Source organism: Salvia hispanica, chromosome 5 (genome assembly GCF_029641045.1).
Source record: "Salvia hispanica isolate PSC_SH4W2 chromosome 5, Shi_PSC_v1, whole genome shotgun sequence".
Lineage (NCBI taxonomy): Eukaryota > Viridiplantae > Streptophyta > Magnoliopsida > Lamiales > Lamiaceae > Salvia > Salvia hispanica.
The window spans coordinates 46858652-46871389 of record NC_142696.1 but is presented as its reverse complement, the minus strand read 5'-3'; the positions used below and the strand labels follow the sequence as shown (position 1 = coordinate 46871389).

General features: G+C 31.9%; 1 protein-coding gene across 1 annotated transcript; it reads right to left on the bottom strand.

Moving 5' to 3' along the window:
• Nucleotides 1-3119: 3119 nt before the first annotated feature.
• Nucleotides 3120-6625, bottom strand: HERK2 (hercules receptor kinase 2). Its single transcript, XM_048085658.2, has 2 exons — nucleotides 6320-6625; nucleotides 3120-6206 (listed from the first exon to the last, which is right to left on the bottom strand). Exon 2 carries the CDS (start codon nucleotides 6138-6140, stop codon nucleotides 3525-3527), a length of 2616 nt encoding a protein of 871 aa, XP_047941615.2. The 5' UTR covers nucleotides 6141-6206; nucleotides 6320-6625; the 3' UTR covers nucleotides 3120-3524.
• Nucleotides 6626-12738: the final 6113 nt, after the last annotated feature.

Sequence of the window (12738 nt, the reverse complement as noted above, 5' to 3'; positions counted from 1 at the left end):
TCTTATATTTTACTAACTCAATTCACTCACATTTTATTATAAAACCAATATAAAAAATAGATTTCATATTCCACTAACTTTTTCAACCAACTTTCTTTACATTTACTTTACTTTTCAATTAGTTATTTTTTAGTCATTTTAGTCACTTTTAGCCTACATAGAGTTGAAAAATTAATTTAATATATTGTGTTTAACTTCTATGTTTACTTATATCAAGAATAAGTACTAATGATAATAAAGTTTTTATTTATCTACTTGGAAAATGAAAATGTTGTGATTTAATTTATAAATTTGTTTGTTCTTAGAGAACGACCTAATTGCTTATGGTAATGAGGTCGTTCATTCCGATACGGTCAAAAGAATTTTATTTTGTTTTAAAATCGACTGCAAATGGCACGACACTCCTAATCAACATATTTTTACTCCTAATCAACATATTTTTAAAAAGAAATACATGAATAATAAAACTCAAAATATATTATAATTTAAAATCGATTGCAAATGGCACTGACATTCTCTTAATCTTATCTAAGCTTATGTCAAATAATAGTATTTTTAAAAATTTAGGAATTTATAATTTATACTTCCTCTGTTCCATAGTAATGGAGGTGTTTTTCTTCGGCATAAAGATTAAGATAAATTGTGTTAGGTGAGTTAAGTAAATGGAGAATAAAGTGAAAAATAAAAAAGGTATAAAAATGAAGAGAGAGAAAAATAAGAGAGAGTAAAGAAGGTGTAGAAAAATGTGTTAACTTTACTAAAAAGGGAAATGACTTTACTATTATAGAACGTACTCCCTTCATTCCATAGTAGTGGAGGTATTTCTTTTCGGCACGGAGATTAAGAAAAAATTGTGTTAGGTGAGTTAAGTAAATGAAGAATAAAGTAAGAAATGAAAAAGGTAGAGAGATGTAGAGAGAATAAAGTAAGAGAGAGTAAAGTAGGTGGGAAGAAATGTGTTGACTTTTACCAAAAAAGAAAATAACTCTACTGCTATGGAACATACCAAAATAGCAAAATGACTTTAGAATAGAGAGAGTACCAAATAGCAAATTGACTATATTACTCTAGAACGGAAGGAGCACTCCTTAGCGTTCAATTTCAATTTTATGACCATTTTCATGTCCCCAAATTAGGATGAAAAAAGAACAATTTGAAAGGTGAAAATTTTCAGGTAGAGTGCCTTTTGGAGTTGTAATAATCCAACATCATTCAGTGATGTCAGTGGGCCCATTGCGCTGTCATGTAAATTCCACCGTCGGTTTTTTTAGAAAGTTAAAGCTAGGATTGGATCTGGGTGTGGGTCCAGGTATGCATGGTATGGGCCCACCACTGGCCCAACAAACAGTTACCATAAGTGTTGCACTTTCAAATTTTTAATTAAACTTTTTAATTACTTGGGAAATGAGAAAAATGATGATTAATTATTCATTTATGAGATTTATTTATTTATTCATTTGTTACAAATTCCATTGCAATCAACTTTAACATCCATTGTTATATAAAATTGAAAAGATTAGATTTATATAGCTTATAATTTTATTACTCCTATATAACATGAATGCTAAATTCCTAATAAAAGTAACAACCCATTTCATTGTGGCCTCACACAAAGGCCCAAGTAAGATACTTTTAAATGTTGTTATTTTCTACTCCCTCTGTCCCCTAATAATTGTCCATGTTAATTCCGGCGCGAGTTTTTTAAGATGTAAAGAAAAATGAATTGAAAAAATCAGTAGAATATAAGTCTCACTTTTATATATCTATACAATATATAAAAGGGGAGTTTTTAGGGTATTTAAGAAAATAAGGGGAATTGTGGGAGTATTTAAGAAAATGCTCTTTTTAAATAGATATTATTATTTAAATATAAATATGAAACGCCATTTAAATATTTGATTCAAAGAGTGAGCGGGAGGTTTTAATTAAGTGGAGTGAGTGGGAGGTTAGTAAATGTTAAGCTCGAATGATTTTGAATCAAATGAGTTCAATGCCTCAACGACATGACCAACTTTTGGAGAAACATGCCGCTTTCTTCAGTTGATTATGAATATTCTATGATTCAGTGCAGTAATGAATGTAACCAATTCATACATAATCAATCTGGGATTCATGTCGAATTTCTTCACGGTTCTTCCGTTTTAGATATTACAAATTAATCGAGTTCCTTTATATCTAGCTTGACGGGTTTTTTTTGTGATACTCCATTCATTATCTGAAGTTTCTAAGTTTCTTATGCAGGTATATAAACTATTGTCAGACTGAATACCGTCCTCGTCTCTCAGAGTCTGCAGCATCCAGATTGCAGGACAACTACGTAAAAACCAGACAGGTAGGTGGCATACTGGACTTCGATCTTAATGCTGCAAATATATTCCTATTATTAGCCATTGTAATAATATTATTTAGGAAATTGGAAGAGTACGAATAATATATGTACTTTAATAGGTACACAACTTTAATAAACTATACGGAGTAGTATATTGGATATTAAGTTTGATACCATGTTGATCCCAACCTACCCATACAAGTTTGAGATGTGGCCTTAGTTGAATTAAGTCTATGATGGTCGGAAATCATTAACTTCTTGGTGTTTGTTGCAAAACCATAAACTGTCTAGACATATACAATAAATTATTCACAAATTTAAAATACATATTCAAAATATGATAAAATAATATACGGTATATTATAATTAAATAAATATAGAAAGCATTTGATACATTTTTCTGTTATATGTTGCTGAAGTAGAGTAGATCTTAGACACCCACGCATTATTTGATTATATAGTTTTTATAGGTATAATGAATTGTTATTGTATTTATTTTTGGGTTTAGAACTTAATGTAACGATTTTGTTTCTCACGTCTTAAATATGAATTCACAATTTTGAATAAGTGCAAATAGAAAATTAGTTGGGCCGTGCATAGCACGGGGGAGATACTAGTTAAAATAAAATATGAGTGGAATAAGTTAGTAGAATGTGGTACTTATTTACTAGTTTTGATAAAAGTGAAACAATTAATGGGGACGGACGAAAATAGCAAAAGTGGATAATTAATGTGGGATGGAGAGAGTACTATTTTTCTATTTGATATTAATGGTGGCAAGAGGTTCAGATTATAACTGATACAAATATCCAACTTTGCAACAAATCCTTACAACTCAAACTTACACAAATGGTGTCTGCTATCTGCAGTCACTATAGGAAGATGGCCTGACCTTCCCTCACAACAAAAAGCCGAAACATCATGTAAAAATTCAACAGTTTCAGACATCAAAACAAGAATGAAAGAATTGGGCATAATTATAAGGCTACATAGCAACAAATCTCATAAAAAAAAGCCATTCATAAGGAGCTACATACTAACTATGGTGGCTGCCTTTGTTGCCACCACCTTCGCCTTCGCCTTCGTCCACTGCTTGCGCGTTGCAGATTTTAAACGACGAACCCCCACAGCCTCGAATGCATATGCGCATTCATCCACATGATGGGATTATAAGACAAACCAATCATCATAGTTTTCACCTCCCTTCCTGCTTTAGCATCTGTGAGAATTCATCAGCTCCAACCACCACAGGATCCAACGGATCCCTCGATTCATCGGTCTTTGAAGATGATTCTGCATCCGACTCCACAACAGGCCCGTGCCCCGTCTCATCAATGGTGTGCATACTCTGATCAAGCATTGCTGAGGTGGCCGCCGAGTCTTCTCCGCCAGCATTGTCGCGCAGCCAAGCGTCTTGCAGCTGCAAGACGTATTCCAAGTGCCACAGGACTTCCCCCATGGTCGGCCGGGACTTCCCCTCGTCCGCAAGGCATTTCTCAGCGATCTCGCCAAACTTCACCAGTGATTCCTGCGAGTAGTCGCCTCTCAGCGTTGGATCAAGTATTCTCTCGAGTAAATTCTCCCGTTGCCAACGCATGGCCCACTCTGCAAGATTGATCTGCTCCCTAGGTAGCGTTGGGTTGATCACGGCTCGTGCACAGACAGCTTCGAATAGGACTACGCCAAAGGAGTAGACGTCTGATTTCTCAGTCAGCTGCTGCCTTCTGAAGTACTCGGGATCCAGATAACCGAAGCTTCCCTTCACTGCGGTGCTCACGTGCGTGTGCTCCAACGAAGGGCCGGTTTTGGACAGCCCGAAATCAGCCATTTTGGCGACGAAATCCTCATCCAACAAGATGTTGGTCGTCTTCACGTCTCTGTGGATGATGCCTCTGTCCGAACCAGTATGGAGGTAATGTAGCCCTCTCGCGGCACCAATGCAGATCTCTAGCCGTTGCCTCCAACTCAACGGGGGCAAGTCGCTCCCAAACAGATGGCTCCTGAAAGTTCCATTAGCCATATACTCATACACCAGGATCATCTCGTTCTGTTCATCACAGAATCCAATCAACGAGACTAGATGCCTGTGTCTTAGCTTCGACAGCATCTCAATCTCCGTCTCAAACTCTTTCAACCCCTGCTGAGACTGCGGATTGGCTCGTTTGATCGCTCCAAGAACGCCTTCGCCAATCTCGCCTTTGAACACTTTCCCAAATCCCCCCACTCCAATCACTAGACTCTCATCAAAGTTATTTGTTGCTGATCTAATCTCAGCTAACGTGAAACGCCTCCCTGACCGAATAGTCCCGTTCTGCCCGTTCGTGTTCTGATAGTTCGTTGATGACCCTTTAGCATTCGCAGTACTGAATCCATGGAGGAACAGAGGGCGCCACCCGGGAGGGCCCTTCTTGGTGTCGTTTTCTTCTCTTTTCTTCTTGCAGAACCAAAACACGAGCACCCAAGTAGCTGCAAGAATGGCGATTGAGGCAATGCCTGCTCCAATGCCAATCCACAGGATCAAACTTTTCGAAGCTTTCTTCTCGTTTACATTGGTATAAGTCTCTACATAGGCGAGATTTCCACTCCGGCTAAGCTTGAAAACCTCCAAACCATTCAATATAGCATCGGTCCCAGCAGATCCCGTTGTGGGATCAGGACCAAGCTGTATCCAAAGGAAGTTGCTGCTCGAGGAGATAGAGTCGAGGTAATCCTCATGATACGGCTTGTTCAACCCCCCAGCTCGCGCGTACACATCAAAGTTGTCAGCAGCAGTTTTATTGTCTATGAATATTCTAAACACCCTCTGATTTGCATTGTCAAACACCACTTCACAAAAGTGCAGACGAACCATGTAATCAAAATCCGGATGCACCTCCAGCTTCCACGACATGTTGAATCTCTTCTCCATGACTCCAGCATTCGTCAACACCCTTGCAGACTCATACACCGCGAGAGGAGCCACAACAGTGTCGTTTGGATTGGCATACGTCACATTAGCCTTGGTGTTGGGCACGGTACCAGCATCCACTTTGATCATATAACCCGAATCCATCTCCCAAGTCCTCCACAGAAGCGAATCATGGGAGGGCCTAATAGACGAACCACCAACATTCAACCTATACATCGTCTCCATCCCTCGTTTCCCCAAGTCCAACGCGCCACCCCCACCATTCCCCCCAACTCTTGTCACCGAATCATCAAACAGCCTATCCCCCACCTCAACAACCTCAATAGCACTCACAAAACCAAACGACCCCTTCGATGGGACGAAGCTCACAACCACCACGTTCGACTCCACAGACAAGAAATACTCCTTCAACAAATAGGTATAGCTAGAGTTGGCTGCTTCAGATCCATGCAAGTTCCGATTCTTATCTGCAATCTCACCGGGAACATTGAACTCCGAAACCAACCTCAAACCATTGGCCTCAACAGAAAAGAAAGACTCATTCACATTATATCCATCAACAACCAATGGATAGAAATGCAACCTAAGAAAATAATTCTCATTAGGAACTTGAAAAGTATAGTTCAAATCCTCACTAAAAATCCTAGCCGTTCGATACAACGGCTCGTAGACTCCATCACCATTGAACACACTAGTTGAGGCCTCAATCCCAGCAGGAGAACTAAGGGTGACATTGTTTCCTGCAGCAGCATCACCTGTCCATCTCCTCCCATCCACATTCACACTAGAATTTGTCCCACAATTTATTACAAAAGCCAATTTCTGAGCCTCAACAGAGAAAACAAACATAAAGAAAATCAAATGCAGCAACAAGCCCAAACCCCCTCTAAAATAGCCCTTCATAGTTCAAACCAATCAAGAATCCCTTTTTCTTCTCCAGTTCCCACCTTTCTTCTCCCCCACAAATCACTACAAGATTAAAAACAAAAAAACATATATAAAGTCAAATTAATTCAAAATAATGACTTCAAAATCACCAAATTCCCTCTCAAACAAAAACATCAAGAAAACACAAGACTTACCTTCACCAATTCCAACAGCAGCAGAACAGATCTATGCCAAGAAGGGTGTTGGGGATTTTCACAAAGATTCAATCTTTTTTCCCAAAAATGAAACTATTTGCTAAATTCAGCTGAAAAAATGAATTTATTGAAAACTATTGAAAGAAGTGGAAGATGTGGGTAGGCTGGAAATAAGGTCACAAATACAGTCTGGCGACATTTTGATGCTTATGTTTAATTTAGGAAAAAAGGGAGCCAAGAATCTTGAATAGGCATATCTGTATATGCAAACTTTATCACAAATAAAGTGTAGGCGGCAGTTTTGTTGCAGGTTGTAACTGCTATGCATTTATCAGCAGTCATATGTTTTTTAATTTTTTACAATTTAATAAATTTGTAAATAATAAATTTAAAAAAATGTGAATTTTTATCATATTTGAAAAAAATTTGGGGATGAGTGGCTGTTGGTAATGCCAGAGCATGGACCTCCATTATTGTCACATGTATATGTCTGGAAGATAATCAACAGTTAAATTTGAATTAATTGGAATTTACTAAATTGGCCTTGTTTTGTGTGATTAAATTAAAATATAATCTTGTCGTATTGTTTCTCCGTACCAATAGTACCCTCTGTACCTTTCAGACAATAAAACGCGGAAAATGTAATAAAAACAGTTGAAATTAGCTGTGATTGCTTGTGGATTTATTTATTTTCTTGGACATAAAATATATGGAGTGTGTATTTAATTATCTAGTGTTATATTTTGATGTCTAAGCTGAAGACATGGAAATTTATTGGTTTGTTTGTAAGTTATTTTATTTTATTTTCTTTCAGTATTGTCGAAGAGTTGTCATTATTATTTTATTTTAATTATTAATTATTAATTTTAAATTTTAAATTTTTTTATTTTTAAAATGCAACCAATTTAAATCTCATATACATCATCTTGTGGATTAGCTTTTTTGTAAGCGATGAAGCTACAGAGAAGATGTCTTTAAGAGATTTTGGCCGAATAAGTTGAAAGGTTATATGAACTAGATTATGATAATTAAATTATAATAATAATTAAATTATTTACAATATATATAAGAAAAATAATAGCTTGTTTGTTCAGGACATCTGTGATGATTAAAATATATAGTAAGAGTAGTACATATTTATTGTGATTATAGATAGAGAAACTAATTCATTTGTCACAACAAAAAGTTCTATGAAGATTTTCTAGTTTATTTTTGTAACCCAAAAGTCTCAAAATTAAACCAGTGAAGTAGAATGCAAAATAGTTCGGCAGCAGAATCTAAGAGCATTTTCAACTATTTACACTAAACTCAAATCCATTTTAGTGTAAATGTCACATCAAATATGAATTTACTCCAACCATCCATACTAAACTCAAACTTAAAAGAATATTCTATATATTATTCCTTTTTCACCCACAAAATTTGAAAAAATTTTAAGTTTGAGTTTAGTGTAAACCTAAAGATAAGTATTTTTCTTCCAAAAACCAAAAATGATATTGGTTTTAGAGGACTATTAAAGCTAATTAGCTACCCCATTTTAAGTTTTAGTGTACCTTTGGAGATGGTCTAATACTGTACAAGTGATAAGCATATATAAAAACTGGATCGCATTTTAAATCCGACCAAATCTCACTTTATTTAGTGGAGTGATTGAGAATTTCATTGGGTGAACTATATTGGCAATTTAATTTGTCCCGTGATTCAATTATTTAATTTGAATTTTTTTTAAAAGTAAAATACATGCATCTATTGGTTTTGGAACTTATTTATACATTTTGCTTCATTAGATCTTTATTAATTTATATTTTATTAAATCCTTACATCAATGTATTTTGTTACATTAGGTAATTTACAATTTTCTGTTTTTATACCAATACATTTTTAATGTAAAAGAGTTTTATAGTTTTATTTTTAATTTAATGGGATCTTTATTTAATGGACTTGAGAATTTAATTACGTTTCATTATATTAATTATATTTATTTATTTTTCTTTTCTCCTTCTATTCATTTTGAAATTAATTCAGTTGTAATATAACTCGGATCATTAAAAAATGAAAATTTCATTGATATGATTTCTAACTCTATATCAACTTATAATTTTTAAATTTTTCTAATAATTTTTAGTTAACATTACAGCTAAGTAAATTTTTAAATAAATAATTTTTAACATAAAAATAGTTGATTAAATTTTGAAGTTCAATGCATCAGTACAAGAAACCTGATAATATAAAATATTATAGGATAGGTACTTTTAGATGTGTTTTGCATTTTTTTAAAAATAATATGACATGATAACAGCTACCGTATATGGAGTAAAAATTTGCAATACTCTTTATTAATGACCATATATATAATTTATGGTTTTTTTTAATCTTTTTATAAGTGGCATGCTATAATAAGTATTCCATTTATCCCACTATAACTATAACTGGAGCGTTTTTTTTTTGCCGTTGTTTTAAGAATATGATAATAAATTAGTTAAAGTAGATAGAAAGTAAAGTAAGAGAAAGAATAATAAATGAGAGTCGTATCTATATTATTCCCTTACTTACTTTACTTTCTCTACATTCTAACTATTTTATTTACATTATTCTCTTACTTACTTTACTTTATCTTTACTCTAACTATTTATGATAATAGAAACGTCCCACTTACAATGGAACGGAGGTAGTAATTATCATTGTCAGTAAATATCCCATAACAATACGCGCTAAGTTAAGATCACTATTAAAAAAAAACATCACTATTTGCAAATAAACTATACAAATGGAGTACATGGTGACGTCTAAAAATATCGCTCCAACCCCAATATCCGTTTAATACTCATTAATCTTCCGAACTCATTTACAATATATCTAAATAATTAATCATGACTAGTTGTTATAAAAAGTTTGGGATGAGCACGATTAAATAATTTTTAGACGAGTTTGGTGGTTGAACCATACTAACCAGATGATTTGATTTCAAATAGTCAAACCTACATAAGTTTAAAATTATTTTATAATTTATACTTATACAATAATTTTTTTTAGTAAAAAATCGATTAGATTATACGATAGTTGTCTATATACAAACAAATTCACAAATTTAAGTATTATCATTGTTAAATTTATGTTTAGTCAAAATTCGGCGAATTATACAATAGTACTCTTTATACAAACCTATTCACAACTTAAGTCTTTTTGTGTTAATATATATCCTTTATATGATTATTGTTGGCCTACATTGCATTATGTATATTAAAAAGAAACAATGTCACAAATATGTTATCAAAAGCTTTGATATAACATAAAAAATTACTAGTTCATATTCATAATTTGGTTGAAATAATAACTTTATGAATCATAGACCAATAATTATTTAAGTTTCAATAACACAAACTTTTATTGCAATTCTTTATTGACGAGCGATTATTCGAAGTCCATCTTGATACTTTTTTGCCGGTGGAAATATTTGGACTTCAGTCAAAAATTCCAAAATAAACAATCCATGTGTTTGAATAATTATTTTTGGGCATCTTTGACATTTTTGTTGTGTTGTTTTGTGTTCCTATTTGTTGATGGTTCATCCACCACAATAATTCTTCCCTTTAATTGAGGAAATGGAAATCTCTATTTTTGGGGTTTGAGTTATCCACCGGCGCCATCAATTAGTATGGTAGGTGTAGATGCAGATATCAAATTCATATAAATTGAATGTTATTAATTATCTTATCTTATACAATTATGTTTAATTTGATGTGACCTCGTGATTGACGGTGTCATGCATATTGCAAGTTAATTAATATATATGTAATTATATTGTATACTTATTAGATTAATTAGCCAATGTATTAATTAATTAATTATATGCATCTAGCTCATCTTGTAAAAAGTAACTTAAATAAAAATTTATCTACGTCCTTATAATTAGTCTCGCCCAATTTATCAATTAAACTACAGAATATTCCCTCCGTCCGCCATTAGAAATCTCATTTATAGTTAGCACAAGTTTTAAAAAATGTTAAGAAAAAGTGAGTAAAAAAAAAGTTAGCGTAATAGGGGTTCCACTTATATATATTAGTTAAAAATGAAATGTAAGTAGAATTAATTAGTGAAAGGTAAGATCTTATTACTATTTATGATAAAAGTGAATCGGGACTCCTATTTGTGGACGGACTAAAATAGAAAATAACTTAATTCTAAATTTATTTACTACGTCCTTATAATTAGCCTCGCCCAATTCATCAATTAAATTACGGAGTATATATTACTTCGTGTTCCAATTAATTCAAAATGCAATATATGATGTGTAATTTATACCTATAATTTGTACGGAGGTGTTAATTTTATGTTATGTAATTTATACCTCTAATTTATACGGAAATATCACGATTTAGAGATATTTATGACATTTGAATTAATGACCAAATTTGAAATCGCAATTGTCATTCACACAACGAATTTAGTGTACAACTAACATATGCCGCTTTAATTTGAAAAAAATTACTCCAATACAATTTTCTATTGTTAGTCAATAAGATTATAAAAAGTCTTGTCGTCATGGTTATTCCAATGTCAATTCAGATTATTAAAATTCTAATTGTATCAGGCTGCCATATGGTTAAATTAGATGGGCAATTAAACTTCAATAATAATAGTAGACATTGTCTTCGTAATATAAGTGCTTAAAATAATTAATTTATATACAAAAGAAATATTATACTTACTACACATTTTGTGTAAGCATCATTATTATTTAATTTACACTATTAATATCATTTATTTTACAAATTATAAAAAAAAATAATGCTCAATTTTTCATTTTTCATAACTTAAAAAATAATAAAAGACCGATCCAATTTTGAATTTTGTATAACTTTAACTATATAAATAACAACATTTAAGGTACTGGGTTGCATTAGTGTGCTAACTAATTTACAGTGATAACTAATAACTTTCAATTCTGTGTATTAAAATTATCATCACAAAAATATAATTATATCAATACAACATGTAAATTTTAAATATCAACACAAAGACATAAGTTTATCAACACAAGAATATTGATAAATTTATGTCTTTGTGTTGATATTTTTAACATACAAAATTGATGTTAGTTATTAGTTATTACTATAAATTAGTTAGTATTTAATCATACGCCATTCATTAGAAACGTTCTAAATATATAAAAGAGAAAAGATAAATATACATAAATCATACTTACATGTATAAACATAAATCATACTTACATGTATAAAAATCAAATAAATAATGATTACGAACTAAACAACATTGGTGATCAAGCAATGCATGTAACTATGTAAGTGTAACATTATGTTATTACACGATAAAATTTGTATGAGTGTTCACTATTAATTAGTAATAAAACTATAAAAGCAATAATAATAACAATATAATTAAACAGAAAAAGGATTTATAGCAAATATTTAAACATGTTTTCGATCTTACGTGCTATTTGTACTTGGTTTAAAACTTCATTTAAATAAATATGATTATCTTACGCGATCTAAAAAATATAAATCAACATATATATAAAATATTACTTGCATTCTCCATTACCTATAAAAACAAAAATGATGTCGAGATACTCGATCTTGATTTTGATATATTTATATGTGTGTTTGATAATTGAGATTTGAGATGAAGCATTGTGTAATGTCTGAGACAATGCTGCATGCCTTTGTCGTAACACAATTAGTTGATTTGGGCCTTTCGATGGGAAACATTTTGCAATTGTTATTGTCGTAATTAATGCAGTGGTTTAACTAATCCACTTAATTATGTTGGTCGTTGAATAAATTTTTAAATCATAATTATGAAGGAGTAACATGTAATGTACTCCACCAGCTAATCATGTCAAAATCTTGACGAATAATTATCAACTCTTTCATTTTCATAAAGTCAATTTAGTTTGAATGTATCTTTCCACATTGTGACTTTATTTTTTATATCATTGTCAATTCATTTTATTTTTTTTGTTTCGTAAAAGAAGTTAGAACAATTCATTGTTCTACCAGACTCTGAAGTGTAATTTAGTTGATAAGATAGTTTCTCATATTCAAATAATGAGAGTTCAAATCATGGTAAAAGAAATTATTATTGTATGCAAGACATTTCCAATTTTTCTAAACAAAATTTCTTTTGAAATTGACACAAGAATTAAACACAGTGTACATAGTTTAATATATTGAACAAATATCTCATTTCAAAATTAGGTGAATGATGAGAAATCATTGCTAAAAGACATTTCACACTTTCTTAAGTGAATTTTCCTTTAAAACAAAGATTAAACTTACATAAATTTAACAAATATAAAGAAAGTATCCTAGTTTTGTAATAGTTTCTTTGCATATATTTTGAAACAAAAACAAGTAGGAGTAGTAAAAAGATAAATAGTAAGAATTAGTACTTCTACA

What these genes read in the sequence shown, in the direction of transcription:
- HERK2 (XM_048085658.2), bottom strand. Translation starts at nt 6,140, where the DNA reads ATGAAGGGCTATTTTAGAGGGGGTTTGGGCTTGTTGCTGCATTTGATT.